At 39.2% G+C, this 20,657-nt stretch overlaps 1 protein-coding gene across 5 annotated transcripts in view; it reads left to right on the top strand.

Moving 5' to 3' along the window:
• Positions 1-20,657, top strand: part of LOC105488578 (potassium voltage-gated channel subfamily A regulatory beta subunit 1) — a 501,524-nt gene that overhangs the window by 467,531 nt on the left and 13,336 nt on the right. For all 5 annotated transcript variants that reach the window (XM_071091130.1, XM_011752785.3, XM_011752788.3 and 2 more), the window contains 4 exons: positions 7,630-7,715; positions 8,366-8,486; positions 9,541-9,635; positions 17,145-17,265. In XM_071091130.1, the coding sequence (XP_070947231.1) occupies positions 7,630-7,715; positions 8,366-8,486; positions 9,541-9,635; positions 17,145-17,265 (423 nt within the window). The remainder of the gene's footprint in view (positions 1-7,629; positions 7,716-8,365; positions 8,487-9,540; positions 9,636-17,144; positions 17,266-20,657) is intronic.

The following is a 20,657-nucleotide window of genomic DNA, read 5'->3' on the forward strand; positions in this document are numbered from 1 at the left end:
ACCATACCACTTGGTATTTAATTTTTTGTGGCTATTGTAAATGATTGCTTTCATGATTTCTTTTTCAGCTAGTTTGTTGCTATTGTATAGAAATGGTACTGATTCTCATATGCTGATTTTGTGTCCTGCAGCCTTATTGAATTTATTGATCAGTTCTAAAAGGGTTTTTTCCACTCATTTATTTGTTTCAAGGTGAAGGCTGGGCTAAAGATGACCATTTTTCACCATGGTCTCCTGCATAGGTGGTCTAGTTCTTCACTTTGGAACTCAGGGGTACTTAAAAACAACAGTTGCTGTTCAGAGCCTTTGGACTTGAGCTAAAAGTGAGACTAAAAGTGTCCCATTTCAATAACCTATTTCACATTTTAGAATAAGGTTCTGAAATCATATTTGGGCAATATCAAAGTCTCACTTCAAACCGTCTAGAGTCAGGGAAAACTAGTGTGTGACAGAGAGGAGAGGTTGAGGACCATGAGCTCTTTAGGGAGGGTTCTCTCAGGGTAGCTACGGGGTGGAGGAAAATGCATTGCCTTCAGAGACATAAAGCTCCATTCTTGGGCCAGAGTTTTGAAGAAGGTTCAATTTCTCCAGATATAAGAGGTTTTATTGACTTGGCTCAGTGTGTGAATTCCTTTCTAGTCTCTTGAATCTGTTCTGTTCTGATTCAGAATCAGTTTGGCCAGTGCGCTGATCCAGAAAGCATATTCCCTATAAACTGCCCTGTGAATACTACTCTTTCTTTAAGCTTTACAGATCAGATGCAGATACCAGCCCTTTTTTGCCTTTCTTTTCAAAGAGTCATCAGATTTTAGTCTTTCTTCAAAAAACAAAAAACAAAAAAAACAAAAAGAGAGATCATATTTCCCAAGTCATTTATACTCATCATGAACTATAGCCATCTGTGTATTAAATGCAAAGGGATGGATGGATATAACCACACAAGGCATCACATGTTCACAAACACACAATGAGGTGAATTAAGTAAATGTCCTGTTAGTTTTCTCTCCCAAAACTGTCTTCTCCCTCAATGCACTATGCACAGAGCCTCTCACGATGACTGATCACAGAACTTCAAAGCTAGACAGGGTCTATAGACTATCTGCTGAGACCTGGCACAAGTGATTTTATCTTTCTGAGTCTCAGGTTCTTCCTCAACAAAATGGGATTCAAATATTCCCACCTAAACAATTATTGTCAAGATTCAGTATATGCTTAATTAAGATCAATCTGCTCATCTGCATTGAAGAAACTGAGATCTCAGCAAGGACAAGAGATGTCAAAGGTTAGTGACTGTGATGGGGCCAAAAAAACCAATGTCTTTTGCATCCTAGTACATGCTCTGTAAGGCAAATGGAACCAGGCTGTCCTTAGACAGTCAGCAAACCTTTAAGACATGTGACTCATGATCCATACTAAGGATGACATCATTTCATTTATGATTATAAGTTTCCAGTCCTCTGAAGAATGGTAGTCCTCTATCTCCAGGCATCAAGCTGAGAGGATTCTCCACAGCTCAGAAGATGAAGGACTGATCAAGATTCAAGAGGATTCCTCTAAGCTTCAAAGAAGCACAATTATAAACCACCACCAACACAAGCTTCTGAAGTTAAATAAATAAACAACTTAAGGTAGATAAATCACAAAAGCTGATCTGAAGTAAAAATTGTGCCTAGGTCTAGGCCTATTTTTCATTAGTGTTAACAGCAATTCCTCTGATGAAACCAAATTCTTGCATTATACCAGTGTTCTAGCCTCCATCTTGATCCTTGCCTCTTAAAAAAAAATCTGATATCATCTGGGTTGAACCATAGGATACTGCCAATATTAAACTATTATGGGGCTCTAAAAATAGCAATTTCATTTGGTTAAATATATAACATGTTAGTGTTTAAAGTGATGCCTTGTTAGATAATCTTTCTTTTTTACATAAAAGTATAACATATATTTACTGGAAATGTGAAAAATTAAGAACAAAATTACATGTAATTTCACTAAATAATACAATTATTATTTTGCATGTTTTTCTCAGCATTTTGCAAGTATATTTAAAATATTTATAATTGTCAATAATATTCAAGCTTTTAATTATGCCTAAAAACTTCACTCCTAACCTGTTTCCTCATCTAGAATGAGAAGAAACTGCACTGGATTACCTCTAAGGTTTCTTTTGCTTTTGTCTTTTTGTCTCTATGGCCAGATTAATTTGCATAAATTTTATATGATTAAAACACTCATTTCTAATAAAGATATTTTTATCTTTACTCCTATGGCTTATTGTTCATGCAGTACAACTATTTGCTTACAATTTTCAAAGTTCTAGGGAACATTTTGCAGGAAAAAAAGTTTAATGTGAGCTACCACTTTTGGCATCTGATCCAATTTAGAAAATTAAAATATTGATCAACCAAAATTGTTTTCACTCAGAACAAATAGTTGTATTAATTTCTTTGACATAAAATGCATATTTTTAAAAAGATGGATGGCCTACATTACTGAAACAACTGTCCCCAAAATGTTAGAATCTGGGCCTACTTGAGAAGAAACCTGGGCCATTTTCAGTTTGTGTTACTGTTTCAAATTCACAAATTATTCTACACCCATTATCCTATGTGAAGCTTTGAAAGAATTTCACAACATCCGTATCATTTCTCAATTTACAGAAGGAAATTCAGTACTCAAGGAAACAAAATGGACCTGCAGCATTTATAGGGAGCCACCTGTGTGCTAAGGATACAGGGAGTATGTGCGAGAGCTGCCTGTGGCGGGTGAGCCCTGGGGAGGCACCACTAGGTTAAAGAATAATGATTATTTCAACTTGGAAAGGAGTGCAGAGGGAGGACTTCACAAAGTCTTTCCATAGTTTAGTCAGTTTTTCTAAAAGTTTGTGATTGAGAGCTAATGAAAATAATGCAAAGGCCCTGGCTCATTGAAGGAGGCGAGGACCTGGACCTCAGCATTTTTATCAAACTTCCCAGGTGGTTCTGATTCAGAGCAGAGAGACAGAGAGAGAGAGAGAGAGAGACAGCATAGATATCATACTAGCTCCTTGCTTATGTACTAAGGCAAATAACTAAAGATTATAGCATGAAGCACTTGGATTAGATAAAAAAGTAAAAGCGGAAATGTAGGAAGACGTTCGTACCCATTGAAATGGCTTGCTTGGGAATAGTATAAAGCAGTGTGTATCAGCATTACTTGAAAGGCTACTTAAAACACGGATGCAGACTTTGTAATTTACTAGGTCTGGGGTGAGGCCCTGGGATTTGCATTTGTAACAAGTTTCCAGGTGCTGCTGCTGCTGCTAGTCCAGAAGCTATACCCCGAGACCATTGGTGTAGACAAGCGCATTGGTTCTAAATCCTGGCTGCACACTAGAATCATCATCTGGGATGAGTTTTTAAATTATCATCGATGCTGGGGCCTCACCCACAAGAGATTCTAATATAACAGAATTTCAGTGGAGCCTGGGCATGGGTAGTTGTAAATCCCCCACTCCAGGTGTTTCTAATATGCAGTCGGAGTTGCGAACCACTGGGGTTAAGGCTTCTAGAAAACTGGGGAAGGAGTCCAGAGCAGGAGAGTCACATTCAGTACTGGGTTATCAGGTTTAATCACATTCGTCTGAGTCTCCTTTCCCAGAGGCAGCTGACGCGGTGCACTAAACTACCTTTCTAACATCCTTTCCCCACTCAGAATTGTTACTCTGCCTAGGAGGCTTTTAAAATGCATCTCCATGTTATACGCTTAAAACAGCAGTATCTAGAAGACAGTTGATTTTTCCTTTCAGCAATGCTGCCCTCTAGTGTTCTTAATTATTCAAATCATGTAAAAACCCACCTCAGCCATCAGTATGGTTCTTTCCTGTTAGTAAGCTAAACAAATTTTTCTCTGAAATAGAATTAAATTTTAATTCATGGCAACATGAATCTCCAAAACTGCAGCCTCTTGGTTCTCCTGAAATTTCTCCCTAGTTTTGATGTTGCAGCCTCCTTCCAGGACAAGAACTCACAGAGTTCTCTTTTCCCAATTCCACCAAGCTTTTCTCTTCAGAGTCAAAAGCTAAACAGTGAGGAAAAAACTAGCAGGAACAAAAAGACCTGGCCATTGGAGTGCCTTGCACAGGCTCTCCTCACGTTTTTCTCATTTCTCCTACACATCTCACGCCTCCTTGTACACTTGGTTCACAGTTTATTGAGACTAGAATTCATCAAACAGGTGCTCCCATGTCTTCCCATGATGAGTTCTACAAACCTCCCTGGGTCCCATCATCTTGACAGAAGTGTCCTTCCCACCTATGGGGGCTCTGCCCCTCCTCCCTCTCCCTTTATCAAGTCTCCCTCTTCCTTCCCAGCCCCCAGTCTATTTCATCAATAACTCCCTCTTCCTAGGTCACTCCAAATGGCACACACGCTTACTCTTAATGTCCTGTGACTCTGAATGTCCCGTCAGCTCGTGTCCTGTTTCTCTTCCAAACGTATTGAATTCATTGTCTTTAAGGCCTCTCCTTCTTCCACTCATTCTTCCACTGAGTGGCTCCAATGGCTCCAGCCTTGCTTGATCCCATCACATCACTGACACTGAAGCTGCTCTTCTCACGGTCCGCAGTGATCTCCCTACGTGTGTCCAAATCCTGTGGATACTGTTTGGGGCTGTTCTGACATGAATGTCCACGGCATTCCACCCTGTGGGCACAGCTCCCTCTTGAAGTGCCCTCTGCTCTTGGTCTGACACATCCCTGTGTGCCGGCTTCCTTCCTGCCCCTCTGGCTGGCCCTTCCTACCCAGCATCCTGCATGGGTCCTGTCTCTAACCCCTGGGCTGGCCATCAGAACCTCTTCTCTTTTCTCTCTATAGACTTTCCTTACGAGGCTCATCCATTTTCATGAATTTAAATATGATCAATAGACTGGTAACTAATAAATGTATATACCACCTCCGGCCCAGATTGTTCAGTGTCTTATTTATCCAACTATTAAATATCCGCTCAACATCTCCCCTTTTGTATCTCACATGCATCTCCATTTTTCGCATGTCCGAAGAAGAACCCTTGATTTTTCTCCCAAACATGTTCCTCCTTGAGTCTCCTTTATCTCTGTAAACAACCAGATATCTGGGAAACAGCTTTAATTCCTCCCTTTCCCTCACCACACCCCATCTATCTGTAAGTATTGTGGATTCTGCCTTCAACTTATATTTTGAATATATCCACCTCTCTCTCTGTTTGCCACCACCACCCTATTACAAATCACCCTCATCTCCTGCCTAGAATACAGCAATACCTTCCTCAAGCTTTTCCTACTTCCTCCAGTCCTCCCTGTTACTAATGATTCTCCACAGCATAGAGACAGTGTTCTGAAATGCAAACTCTATTCTACCATCCCCTTACCTGATAAAATGTTAATGGCATCATTAAACCTTGAATAACATACAAATGACATGGTTTGCCCTCTGCCAACTTTATCTTGCACCCCCGTCCTCCTTCCCTCCCATTGCTGGGACTCGCTAAGCTCTGTCCTTCCTCAGGGCCTTGGCACATACTATACCATCTGCCTCGAATGCTCTTCCACTGTTCTTCACATGGATGGCTCCTGTTTGCTTTTTTATGCCTAAACATGATTGCGCTTTAGTGAGACCTTCCTTACTCCACTAAATATGTCTTCTCTTTCATTTCCTGTCCCAGTCCCCTATGTTATTTTCTTTATAACACTTTACATTTTATAATGACTTACTTATTTACCTCTCTGTCTCTCCCACTCAACTTGAAACTCTCTGAGTCCAGGAAGTTTGTGTCTGTTTTACTCACAGATGAACCCAGCAACCAGCACAGTGACTGGCAAATATTAAGCTTGTAATACCTGTGTGTTGTATAATTGAATGAGTGCACACGAAGAGTCACAACTTCCACTCCATCTTCACTGCTCTTGTCAAGGACTCCCAACTGCCCAAGCCACCTGTCAGCACTCTGTACCTGTCTTACTTGATGGCGGAGACAGAGTTAAGGGAGAGGCCAGGTCCAGTTTATTTTCTGTTAACTTCTTCTATGTTTACCAGCATGTTTGATTCACCACAATATCTCCAGCACCCAGGACAGCAGACACCTAATAGATACTGTTGATTGACTGAACTCCCAGCTCTGAATGACACAGGATGTGAAGGGAAAGGGAGCTGGTGCAGTGATGGAGACATCCAAAGAGAAAATTCATCTGGGGCAGAGATTCATATCATTGTTTTCAACTTTTAGAAATGTTTATCATAGGCACGCATCTCCATTTGTACAGTAAAAGAGAAGAAAAGCGGTTCCTTACACGTTTTTAATCATATGTTTTATAAATGGAGAATGAACTTCATAGTTTTAGTTGCTGGGCAATAATTTGATATTCTAGAGTCTTTCTCCAAGAAAGAAAACGTTTGCTTATAAAGCCAGCTTTTATCTCTGTTGGACACACAATGGTGAATGAAAGCATTCCCATCTTCCAAACAAAGAAATCAAGGGCGATTAAAAATAATTTACACAAGCCAAACAAGCAAAGAAGCTAAGACTCTAACTCTGGCCATTTCATTCAAATCCTGTTCCCTATCGATTTAGACAGTGCCTGCTCATGAGAAATAATAATAATAAAAAAGAATACATCTACTGCAACTCTACTTTGAGACAAGGATTTGGTTCTTTTGAAGGGCATTTAACTGACTGGTATTACTGAGAAATAGAAAAGCCCAAGGCACGTGACTATTTGAAAATGTTGAGTGACCTGGCATCCTGAGTGTTTAACTGACCTGCTTTGAGGAAGAAATCCAACCCTGTCTGTAAATTTTAACTAAATTAAACTGAGGGTCTCCACGCTCTCTTGTTCCGCAACACATCTGGCTGGTGCCAAGAGGATTTGCTCAGCTCCATCCTCTGGGGAAGGGATTCATTTTCCTGTTTAGGAAATGTGATGTTCAGCTGCATGAGGCTGATGAGCACACCGGGTGGGACCACAAACAGGCCCCAATGAAATCAATTATGTGGGTGTCTTAGGACAAAATTTGGTTCAAAGTGATCAAGGACAGGGTGTGTCATTGCAAGCTGTGAGCCACTGTGGCTTCAGCTGTTTGTTCAGCATTTAATATGTTTATCTTTCTGCTAAACACATTGTCGCTGAGTCACCTCTCTTAGAGACCCATTCTGTGTGCGGCCATGCTCTGCAAGTCCAATATACAGAGACAGGCCTTTCACCCTCAGTGACCTCACATTCTGCAAAGTCAAAGCAGATACCTTCTCTTACTTCTCACTTTAGTGAGGAAGGTACCCAGGCTCTTAAAAAGGTGAATCGTGTATTCTTTATTAGGCCAGGAATCATCAAGCAATAAAAGTAAAGGAAGAACTTAAAGTGCTCATTATATTTTCAATACCATTTAGTGTTGTTGCTGCAAATGGAAAATGGAATGTCAGTTTACCTAAAAGTACCATCAGCCTCCAAACCATCAATATTTCGTGTCAGACAATAATGTTGTCACCAATATTAGACTAATTTTATTAATCAAACAAATAACTGCATTAAGCTTCTAGGCTTTGGCTAGAGGGGTAAAAATCACATATCTTTGAAAAGTAGATGAATTCATGAAATGTTGTCTGTTTGACTTTCCATAGAAATTGTCCGAGCCATGACACATGTGATAAACCAAGGCATGGCGATGTACTGGGGCACCTCGAGGTGGAGTGCTATGGAGATAATGGTAATTTAATTTCTATTTTTAAATGGTTATTGAGTACCTTATTATTGCTTTTCAGATGCCATGCATAAATTGCAAGATCTTTTGCAAACTTTTCTCATAATCACTATGGTACTGGAATTCTAGAACCAATTCCATCATTATAGAGATGGATATTGGAGCCGGAGCTCATCCATTCAGAATACAACAGAGAATACAGTGTTCCCTGGTGGCAAGAGGGCAAAGTGAATTTCACAGCTATGGAGATATATTAACAGAGTATTCTAGTTTTCTTATAAAAAACTGTATTAACTACATTGTTTATACCAAGCTAGTTAAAGATACTTTTATATGTTAGTCTAAGTCTTATGTCTTTAGGAACTTAAAAATAGTTAAACTACATTTTCTTTATCATAGTGTATAATTCACACTTTGACTAATTTGCCCTGGACTTAACTCAATCCAAACCCTCCCAAAAAATTAATAAGGGTTTCCTACATTTCATATTGCTCTTAGTGAAATTGGTGGTGACAAATTTGCTTATTATTTGGCATCCTACATGTTTCTTGGTTTGTACTGATTTCACCAAAGTAAACATTTCTCATGCATACAAATTACAGTGAAGCCTCATTTCTCATCAGTATAAATTCAGTTGTAATCTCATTCCTCCCTAGGAAGCCTATTCTGTAGCAAGACAGTTCAATATGATCCCACCAGTCTGTGAACAAGCTGAGTACCATCTTTTCCAGAGAGAGAAAGTGGAGGTCCAGCTGCCAGAGCTCTACCACAAAATAGGTAATCTTCAGAATAAAAGCTACTGGGTATTTTTAACAAGAGAAAGATCACTGATTTGGGGGGGGGGGGGGAAGAAGTAAAAACAGTGTTACTGAAATGCTTTCCTAAATGTCCCTAATTAACACAGACATTGTAAGAACCATGCATTCCAGAGATTGTAGCAGAATCAAAATGTAGCAGAATCTGCACCTAGTCTACAAGGTATCACTGATGAAAGCCAAGCAGAGTTGTAAATTGTGACTAGTGTTTCAGCTGTACTCAGCAGGTGTTCAAAAAAATGCATACTGAATAAAGGGAACAACCAATGAATAAATTCATTTTTCATTGGTGCTTGCTCGAGTAAACAATGACTACCTTTCAAAAATATCATGGATATATACATCTGTATCTACTACCCTAGCCCTGGCACTGAGTGAGAATTGGGAAATTCAACAACTACTAAGTCGGGCACTATCACTTTGTGTAGGTAGAACTAATGCCTTCAGAGAGAGGGGAGAAATACATATATAACATGTACCCAGGAAATTTAGACATTAGGAAAAGATGAATAAGCCACATTTTCAGCCTTATTTATCAAAAGTTTCCAGAGATAATTTTCTTCCTAAAAATTAGAGGTTCATATGAGCAGGAAAATTCTGGGAAAAGGAGATAAAGATAAAAATTCAACAACAACAATTGTTATTATTGCTCTCACTTATTGAGTGCTTGCTGTGTACCAGGTGTGTGCTCCTGCTGTGTACCAGGCACTATGTTAGGCACTCAATGGACAACAAAAATTCATGGATAAGCCACATTTTTCAGCCACATTTTTCAGGCTTTCCCAAGAACTGACAGTCCATGTTTAATTGGTTGATGAAAGAATGAAACACAATTTGTAAGCTCCTAAATTGTAATGGAAAAAATGCATGCCGATATTAACTCATTTATCTGGACAGCTTTTCCCGATAACCTACCAAATTCTATTTAAACACCACCATCCCTCCCCCCCCCCCCCCCCCCCGCAACTTTTGATCCCAATTTGCACAAGCAGCTTTCTCAGTTTTTTCTTCTGTAGGGGTTGGTGCAATGACGTGGTCTCCACTTGCCTGTGGAATCATCTCAGGAAAATACGGAAATGGGGTGCCTGAAAGTTCCAGGGCTTCACTGAAGGTATTTTTCTCAATGTCTAGAAAAAAGCCTCGGGCTAGGAAGGAGGGAAGATCGATAAGAACAGCTCTGCAACAGCCTAGGGCTTCCCAGCTCAGGCAGACTGTGTTGTCCGGGCCAGTGGCCTCTGGCAGGTTCCTCTGAGCCTTCTGGAGGTTTCGGCGCCTGGCCATGTATCAGTCAGCCCTTCGTAATCTGCCTGCGTCGAATGCGTCGAATATTCTCTTCCTCTGGGGACTGGGGAAAAAGTGCCCAATGACCTGATTGGACTTGCAGGGCTCAAATTCCTACATTGTTATTTATTCATATGTTAAAGAAAACATTCCATCATTTGAAACTGATAAAATGTAACTTACAAAATAAAATGTAAGCCATAGAGGCTTAATCCATATAAGGCCAACAGTTGTAGCTGAGTATGTTTGACACTTTTTAGTGTGTGTTGGGGGCAGTGGGTTAGAAGGGGAGACTTCAGGAGACAGATACATAGCAAAGCTTCTGTCACTTAAAGCAGTTTAAATTCTGCTCTGAAGCAAAAAGATATTCAAGATCATCGACACAAAATTACCTCCATTCAGGACATCTTGATGACTAATTTATTGGAGAGTACTCCAAACATCTCTCCTTATTAATAACAACATGCCTGTTTTTAAAAACTTGAGAGAATGTGTAATAACATTAGAATCACAAATTACTCTGTATTGTCAAGGGAGAGAAAATACAGGCATTTAAAAAATCAGATAAACCAGAGTCCTTCTAAGAGGAAGTATAAGCCTTACGCAACCTCTTGCCTCCATCAGCGCTAAATTATTGGGAAAACAGCTCAAGTCAAGTCTGAACCACCAATCCTTTAATCACTGTGGCTGTGGCCACCATGAGCTTCCCTAATCAGAATATTTTCAAGGCTCTAGGCCTTTGACTTTCCTTTCTGTGTGTAACAGTTGAGCTTTTGCTTGTTTGTTCTCTAAAATAATACAACATAAATATCTCCTAAAGCACGATGACATGGTCCTATTTCTAGTTTTGTATTATTACAAAAAACAATTATCCCAGAATATTAAATAAGGTCTCTCTTCTAAAAATTAAAGATTGTTCTGAAACAAGTCTAACAAGTCAACAAAGACAGACTAAAAGCATCTTAGGAAAGAAGTGTAAAAAGAGGAAGGCAAGAAGGGAGTGAAGAAGGAAGGAATTGGAAGAAGGGAAGCACTGATAATTACAATTTTACTGAATACCTACTATGTGCCAAGCACTGAGCTAAGTGTTTTCATTCAACAACTTTTATTCTCACAAACAGAATGGATACAGGTGACTTTTAGTCAGTTGAGCTAAGCATGGTGTCACATGTTCTTTCAGAGGCTTGCTGACAAATTCCAAGCATTTCTATATAGGCTGAGTGTTTGTTCTCACAATAACCTGCTGAGAGGCAGACCCTTTTCAGATGCAGAAACTAAAACACGAAGACCTTAAATAACAATCCAAGACCATAAACTCATAACAGAAAATGCTGATATTAGAACCCAGGTCTTCTGGCTTTCAGTTAATTATCTCCCTCAAAGACATCTTTATTTGTCTTTAAACCCAGGTTTTTAAAGGAGAAAAAAGTAGCTATGCTGTATTTGGAGTGCATGATTGTCTAACCTTCATCACTGAGAAAAGCTTGCAAACAGCTGAAAAAGCTTTCACAAATTCACTAGTGAAAGGAAAAAGAAAAAAAAAAAGAAAGAGTAACAAATGTTTGAAGGTGGCTAAGCCCAAAAGCAGCTTGGGAAATATTTCTATTGCTGACTTTTATAAAGTCAACTCTGTATCTACTGGAACATCCTTAATAATAAACATTAAGAGCTCTCAATAGATGAAAGGTGGCTGATCACAAAGTATGCTTCTTTAGAGCTCTGCAGACTCTCAAGGCTCTACATTATCAGCCTGAGTGCTTTCGGAGTAATGTATGTGCACTTAGGAAAGCCGCTTGAGTATAGTTTCCAGAGCAAAAAAATAAAAAATAAAAAGTAAAGGAGGCAAGTATCAGAGCAACCTTAGGAGTGAATGAGGATACCATGAAAGAAAGAAAGAAAGAGAAAGAGAAAAGGAAGGAGGGAGGGAGGGAGGGAAGGAAGGAAGGAAGGAAGGAAGGAAGGAAGGAAGGAAGGAAGGAAGGAAGGAAGGAAAGAAAGTAAGTTAAATTAAAAGATAGATATCTGGGCAAGTAGATAAATAAATTGGTAACATTCATCTCACCCTAAAAGAGAATAAGTAGTTTGTGTTTCACATTGGCTATTGTTATACTAATAAGATTAAGATGTTAATATTTTGCATCTGTTGTAGTATTGAACTGCAGTTGAAGGATAAATTAAATCAGCATAAAAAATACCTATCTAGAGCTCTTTTAGAAGGTAATACTACTTTTTCTGGATTTTCTGGGCCCCCTCATCTGGCCCCACTACTCTAACAATGATTTCTAAATTTGTGTTATCAGCTCTGACTTCACTGCTGAACTGCACAGCACTCCTTCTTTGTGTCTATTAGACATCTCCAAGTAGAAGTCCCATGGGCATCAGTCATGCCTAATGGAATCTGTCCTCACCCCCAGAACCTGCCATTCCTTCTTGCTTAACAGTGCCTCCACCCATCCATCTGGTTATCTTGGTCAGAAGCCAAGGCATTATCTCAGACTGCCTCCTTTCCTTCCTTATTCCTGTTCAACAAGGCACCAAATCCTCCAGACTCTATCTTGACTCTAAGATCCATCTTGTGCACAGCCCTTGTTTAGATCTTCATCATTTCTTGTCAGATTTACTATAGTAGCCTCCCATCTGGCCTCTGATTTCCTTCCCTTTCCTCAACGACCCACCATTGTGACCACTGAATCTTTTAAAAATGTTAATCTGACCATATCGTAACTCTGCTTAAAATCCTCTAATGATTTCCCAATCATTGCTTATAGGACAAAGCCATAACTCCACAATAAAGCATTCAAGGAAACTCCCTTGGGATCTAAGTTGAGCCTATTTTTTCATTTGTGTCTCCCATATCATACTACTTCATTTTCCATGCAAATGCACTGTACTCTCCTTTGCCTCCCAGAAATGTCCTTCTTTTCATTCTCCTGTGGAACCCCTTCTTATTGTTAAAGGCAAAGCTTGGTTGTCTTCTCTATGAAGACTGTCCTAACTTTACAAAAATGAGCTATTTGTACCTTCTCTATTATTCCATGAATGCTTCTTACAGAGTCTTCTAATTCTCTGGTTGCAAGTAACAAAACTCAATGAAAACTAATCTGATCAGAGAATGGGGACTCTATTGGTTCACAAAGACATCCTTGGGAAATATGGAGTGGCCTCAGCAATGACTCCATCCATGAACTCGTACATTGTCAGGATTTTCCATCTTCTCTAGTTCTCTCTGCTTGTCGGTGTCATTTTCTTATACTACAAATGGGTCTCCTCCATGACACCAGGAGCAGGAAAACTGGTGGTTGCGGGTTTGCATTTCTAAAGGCATGTAACCTAAGATAAAAGTGATCTTTTCTTTACCAACTTCAGTCCAGAGAAGACTGGCCAAGCTTAGGTCATGTGCCACCCTGTGAGACCAATGACAGTGGCTAAAAGGGTAAGGTACTATGATCAGCTCAGGTTATGCACCACTTCATCATGGCATTTCCCATTAGGAGGCAGTAAAGACATAGCTTGTAAGGAAATCATTGACAAGAGTGGAACCCCAACAAAAAAACACTTCCCATGTTACTAAGTAATGATTTGTGAATACATCTAGGACAGAAACTGAAACCTTCTCATCTGACCCATCACAGAGCCTGATGAGTACATAAGAGGTACTTAAGCCTTTGTTAATTTGATGAGCCATAACCAAATCAATAAAGTCTGATCAAGAGACCAGGTGTACAGCTTTTAAATAGAAATAAATAGTGCAATAAAATGTATTGGCAGCTCCTCCCTGTTCTTGGCAAAATGCTTTCTAGAAAAATTTAGGCCAGGTATGGTGGCTCATATCTATAATCCTAGCACTTTGGGAGGTGGAGGTGGGCAGATCGCTTGAGCCAAGGAGTTTGAGACCAGCCTGGGCAAAATGGCGAAACCCTATCTCTACAAAAATACAAAAAATTAGCTAGATATCATGCTCACCTGCAGTCCCAAATACTCAGGAGGCTGAGGTGAGAGGATCACCTGAGCCTGGGAGGTCAAGGCTGCAGTGAGCTGAGATCATGCCACTTCCCTCCAACCTGAGCAGTATAGTGAGATCCTTTCTAAAAAAAAAAAAAAAATACAAAAGTATGTACCCCTCTGTCAAAAAAAAATAAGAAGCATGCACACCTTGATGAATCAAAGTTGGGGGAGACAGGTGGTCCAAGTACGTCAAGCGCTCATATAAAGAAACAAAGCATATTGTACATTATGGCAAAATTTCAGAAGGCAAGTTTTCAGCTCTAGCATTTTACCTAGAGATCTCAACCTCAATAGTGACTTTGCTTTTGTTTTGAGTCAAAGCCTTTGATGTTTAAGTAGAAATAGTCAGCGATCTTGGGTGTTAAATTATTCTAGACAGTGTTCAGAACTGAAATGTGACTGATTCTGTCCATGGCTCCAGTTTCAGCCTGAGTTCAATCCAAGATTAACAAACAACTAATTAGGGATTTGGGGCAAGTCTCACAGACTATTCTCACCCCAATATCAATACCTATGAAACAGGGACTTATAAAATCATCATAGCATTGGGAGAGGGCAAAGAAATAGGCTTTAAGAAAATTTAGAGTTTGTAACGTACATAAAACTAATAGCCAACTAATCTGTGGAGAAAAGCTCATTCAGTTGTCCCGTTGACAAATATTTACTGAGTGTACCTAGACTTTGTGCTGGGTGCTGAGGATACAGGGATGAATGGGACAGTCGCAACCTTCAAGGAGTAGCTCCAGGCCTTATGAGAGGGACAGACATATGAAGGGGTGAATCATGAAATAATATGGATTCCACAAGCCCTGTGGAGTCCCACAGGACTGCTGACAGAGTCACATTGCATTGGGGAGGAGGTGTCATGATCAATCTGAAAAATGGGAAGAGATTTATTTTGACCCCACAGAACTCTGGTTTCTCTGACTCCTCCTTGACCACCATATTAGCTGAGCCCCTCCTCCTTGCCAGCTACAAGTGTCAGAACTGGAGATGCTGACGTGAGCAACAAGCCATCCCTGGCTTCTTCCACCTGCTAGGTTTAGAAAAACCAACAAGTAATCAAATCATTGCAGTGCAGTGGGATGATAGAATAGGGTTGGATGAGGAGATTTCACCTTTTGATTCATGGATTACTGCCCAGTCAGCAAGCTGGGTATATTACTGCCACAAGCACACCCACCTCCAACCTTCCTATAAAACACACTTGTTTGCTTCCATATTTAATTAATATTTTAATTAAGCCTCATTCCTATCTCTGCTAACACGTTCTCATTTGTAAAGCAGTTAAAGCTGTTTATTTCCAACACACTTTTGTTTCCTTTGGTATGAGGAAAGCAGTATAAAAACTATGCATCTACTTTTTAAAAACCCTAATCTGCTTGTATTTCCATAGGCTAAAGCAACAATGAGATTTATGGTGTTGAAGATGGAGAGATAGGGACTCAATAAATAATTGCTTGATTTTTACTTTTTAATGTTTTTTACTTTTGGAAGTCTGTCTCTGAAAATGGTGCGTGTGTATGTGTGTTACACACACATACATATATACACACACACATACATAGAACTTGTAACCCAATCCTAAGGAAGAGAATGCACTGCATACAAGATTTCAAAAACAGAAAAGTTACAAAAGATTGATAAACCAACCACTCTTTACATGCATGGTATATACTGAAACTCAGAAATGCTAATACTAATAAGAAGCAATTGTTCAAAAAGCAGTTGGCTATTAGTTTTTAATATTTGTTAGTCTGTTTGAATACATTCAGAAATATTGGTCCCCTGAAAGATGTTATGAAACTTTAGTGAGGATTGGTGTTTTTCCCATGGAGGACACCAAAAGTAAGTTCAGGGACTCTCTGACGTAGACAGCACTGGCCCAGGAAGTCTGCCCGGTCCCCAGGCAGTGTCCATTGTTCACAATGTCCATCTCATCACCACTGGCACCAACTGTCATCTCTGGAGAGATGCTTCAGGCCATTCTTCTTTTTGAAGGAGCTGAGGCTTCCCAGAGCTAAGGCTGGGAAAACTTTAGCCATCTCCCCAAGCAGGCCACCAAGTTAGGAGCCAGCCCATAAGCCTTTGAGATTTAGGAGGCAAAACGGGCAGCTTGCCCTTCTCCTTTTCTCATCGGCAAAATAACTCAAAAAATCACAATAAAACATAATATGGTTACCCTTTTCTTTGGAAATATTGTCTTAGAATGATGAAAAAAATGCTCAAAAAACAAAAGCCAGTAGCCTATTGAAATCACGTGGGTGCAGTGTCCATGGCCCACTGCCTGTTGCAGAGCATTCTGCGGCCTCTGGGAAGATAAAGATCTGCGATGGCGATTGTGTCGCAAATACACACAAGAGAGAAAGTCCACATTGCCACACAGTGTGATGATTTTCAATTATTTTCCCTAAAACAGACTAACACTCTTACAAATATTCTTTTCCTCTGAGTGTTGCTGCTTAGTGCTCGCTTTATGTAGAAGAGTCTGTTGTTCCCTTTCTCATAGTAAGAGCAGAGCCTTCTGGAAAGTAGGGCATTGAGAAGTTCTAAAATATTTTTCTCTTTATATTGAGGAAATTAGGTTCATTTTGTAGTCTATAGATCAGGGTCAGTTTCTTCTCATTGGCTTTAAAGAATAGTTTCCTGTTTTGAGTTTCTTTACTTTTTAAAGTTTCAATAGTTACACAATAGGTAATAACATTTGCAAAGTCTTTATCCACTTTAAAATTTTAAAAATCTACTCGGTATCTATCAGTTATGCCATGTCTGCTTCTAGCAAGAAGCTGCAGAAGCTAACAACAAAGCCCTATTATAAAAAGAATAAGAGATTAGCAGTGAACTGAAAGCAAGGGGGAGAAAAATAGTCAAACAAAAATGTAAAGTAAAGATTTTCTTTGAGCAGAAAGCTTGGCACCCAGTTTTCTTAATAAAAAGGAGACATAATAGATCTTGGTAAAATGTAAATGCACTTTTTTTTTTTTTTTTGCTACATTCTAAAATTGGGCTATCCCAATAAGAAATATGACCTCCTCTATTGGACAGGCTAGGATGTAAGTGCTTATAAGTCACGATCAGGGTTATAACAACTTCTGTGCAGGCTGATCAATTTGAATGGTGAATATTAGTCAAAATCAATCTGCTTTGAACCAATAAACAAGGAGCAAGATTGTGAGGAACATTTCTTTGGATGAAATCATCCCTGGCAGTGTGAAACATAAGGGTCAAAAAATTCAGAAAATCATCATAAGGTTCACATATTTTATTGAATTACCATTCTTTGACATCAGATCTTTACCAGACATTAACATTTCAATGTTATGCTTTTCCTCAGTGCTACCAGTGGTTGAAAGAAAGAATTGTAAGTGAAGAAGGGAGAAAACAGCAAAACAAGCTAAAAGACCTTTCCCCAATTGCAGAGCGTCTGGGATGCACACTACCTCAGCTAGCTGTTGGTAAGAAAATTACTAAGCTATGGGGTGGTAGAGGGACTTCTGCTGAGATCATAGTTTTCTATTGCTGACCACACCCTTACCATGATAAAATGTCTTTTGTAGGGACAGATGATCTCTGAAGCATAAACTCCTGCTAGATATAAAGTGAGTTATTTGAGGTTCCCCAGAATTTTCTACACGATAGCAAATTTTTCTTACTTCTTTCCCCTTGCCCTTATAATATAGTTTAAATGAGAACATGTCAGTGATAACACACACTATCACAGATGTCAGGGGTGAACTGTGTAGTGACATCCATTTCTTTTGGCTCAAGTTGCTGTCTCTGTTGAAAACTGAGCCAGGGTTGGTTAGAAGCTGAGATACAGGACTGTTACAGGCCCAAGGCTACTGCCACATGAGAAGCTGATCCTAGAGAAATAGCTTCAACCTGAAACTTCTTGAAGGCCATAAAAATTGTCCTTCTAATGCTGTGGAGTCCATGAAAGGTCATGATTGCTGGTAACAATTGAAAAACCACCTACACTGTTTGAGAGAAAGATAACATGAACCACATTCAATCATGGGTGTTTCAGTCAACGATGGACCACATATATGGAGGCGGACCCATAAGATTATAATGGAGCTGAAAAATTACTATTGCCTAGTGATGTTGTAGCTGTCCTAAGGTCCTAGTGCAATGAATTACTTGTGTGTTGGTGGTCATGCTGGTATAAACAAGCCTAGTGCACTGCCAGTAATCTAAAAGTCTAGCACACACAATCATCTACAGTACATAATACTTGATAATGATAATAAATGACCATGTTACTGGTTTATGTATTTACTATACTATACCTTTCATCTTTACTTTAGAGTGTTACTTCTTCTACTTACTAGAAAAAAAAAAAGTTAACTGTAAAACAGCCTCATGCAGGCCGTTCTCCTGAAGGGTGTTCCCAAAAGAGGAATTATGATCACAGGAGATGACAGCTCCACGTGTGTCCCTGAAGACTTCCCAGAGGAACAAGATGTGGAGGTGGAACATAGTGATGGTCCTGACCCTGTGTAGGCCAAGGCTAATGCGTGTGTCTGTGTCTTAGTTTGTAACAAATAAAAAAGTTTAAAAAGCTAAAAACATACTTTTTAAAAATGAAAAAAAGCTTATAACGATATAAAGGAAATACTTTTGTACAACTGTACGATGTGTTTGTGTTTTAAGCTATGTTATTACAAATAAGTTGAAAGGTTTTTTTGTTTGTTTTTTGTTTTGAGACGGAGTCTCGCTCTGTCGCCCAGGCTGGAGGGGCAGTGGCGTGATCTCGGCTCACTGCAATCTCCATCTCCTGGGTTCAAGCGATTCTCCTGCCTCAGCCTCCTGAGTATCTGCGATTACAGGTGCACACCACCACGCCCAGCTAATTTTTATATTTTTAGTAGTGACAGGGTTTCACCATGTTGGTCAGGCTGGTCTCTAACTCCTGACCTTGTGATCCACCCACCTTGGCCTCCCAAAGTGCTGGGATTACGGGCGTGAGCCACCGTGCCCAGCCAAAAGTTTTTTTAAATTAAAAGTTTATAAAGTAAAAATGTTACAGCTAGCTAATGTTAATTATTGAAGAAAGAAAAATCTTGAAAATAAATTTAGTGTAGCCTAAGTGCACAGTGTTTACAAAGTCTATGGTAGTGTACAAGAATGTCCTAGGCCTTCACATTCACTCACCACTCACTCACTGACTCACCCAAAGCACCTCCCAGTCCTGCAAGCTCCAGTCATGGGAAGTGCCCTACACAGGTATACTATTTTATACCGTATTTTTACTATAACTTTTCTATGTTTAGATATACAACACCACGTGTTACAACAGCCTCTAGTATTCAGTACAGTAACATGCTGTACATATTTGGAGCCTAGGAGCAACAGGCTATACCATATTGCCTAGATATGCAGTAGGCTATACCAACTAGGTTTGCATAAGAACCCTGTGATGTTCACACAATGAGGAAAATACCTAACAATGCATTTCTCAGAACGTGTCCCTGTTGCTATGGGATGCATAACTGTATCTTATTTTAAATTTTCTAGTGACCACATTAAAACATTAAAATGAAACCGGTGAAATTAATTTTAATAATGGATTTTCTTTAACCCAATATAGCCAAAATATTATCATTTCAACATGTAATAAATATTAAAAATTATTGAGATATTTTACTTTTATTTTCTACAAATCTCTGAAATCCAGCATATATTTTACACCTAGAGCAAGCACATTCCAATTCAAGCTAGACACATGTTGCATGTTGCATGCTCAACAGCCACATGCTGCCAAAGGCTACACACTGGGCAGAAAAGCACTGAGACTTCTGGTTCCCTTACTAGGGGATGTTTGTCAGGTTCTATGGTAAGCACCTCAGGCTCATGCTCACTGTGTTGTCTCCTTCATCATCAAAACAATCTGCTGAGGTCTATATTATTACTAGTCATATTTTATAGATGCTAGTGGAGGATTTTGCTATTACTATCTCCACTTACAAATGAAGAAATGAGATAAAAGAGTTCATGTGGTAGCTATGAGAAAGGAATAAAATGGGTGCTGATTCTAGACAAAAAAAAAAAAAAATCCTAAAGATTAAGAAATTGCAGGAATTGGGACATATCAGAAACACTAACCCAATGAGATAAAAAGCTCAAGATAAGCTTTATGCAAATAAAATAATTTAATAGAATATTTGTTGGTAGCTTGACTCTTCAGAGGTTGGAAGGCAGAGAAATGTTAGTTGCAATTAACAGTCATAGAAAGATAGAAATGGGACGTGGTTTTAGAAAGAGGGGGAAATGCCATGTACCTAAGTATATGTATGACTGTTGCTTTAATCCTTTCTTCAAAAAAAAAAATAAAGCAATGTATTTAATGTTTTTACTTAGCAACCCTACAGCTTTAACAAGCACAGTAAAACATATTAGCTATTTGACCATAGGCAAGTTGCTTAACCTGATAACAATTTTCTTATCTGTGAAATGGGTATAATAATACATATCTTACAAACTAGTTGAGTAAAGGGAAATTATATATATAAAGCAAAAAGTAGGTGCTCAGTGAGTGCTAATAAAGATGATAATGTTCTTGCAAAGAGTAGACATGCAAAACTTGAAATTCTGTCTGCTCTTAGCCATGGCATGCAATCAGAGTAATATGCAGAGAAACATATTCTGCACAATCATAAATATGGTTTTTAGACAGCAACATGAAGTATTAAACTTAGCCCTGAAAGACAGGGAAGAACATTGTCTTTCTAGAGAGGAAATCTTTACAAGATTTAGACTCTCACTGGATATTAGATATACATGAAGTACCTTCTTTACGGGGTCCGAGTTTAAATTAATACATGCTTTTTTCCCCTTTTCCTCCCTC

This window comes from Macaca nemestrina, chromosome 2 (genome assembly GCF_043159975.1).
Source record: "Macaca nemestrina isolate mMacNem1 chromosome 2, mMacNem.hap1, whole genome shotgun sequence".
Taxonomy (NCBI): domain Eukaryota; kingdom Metazoa; phylum Chordata; class Mammalia; order Primates; family Cercopithecidae; genus Macaca; species Macaca nemestrina.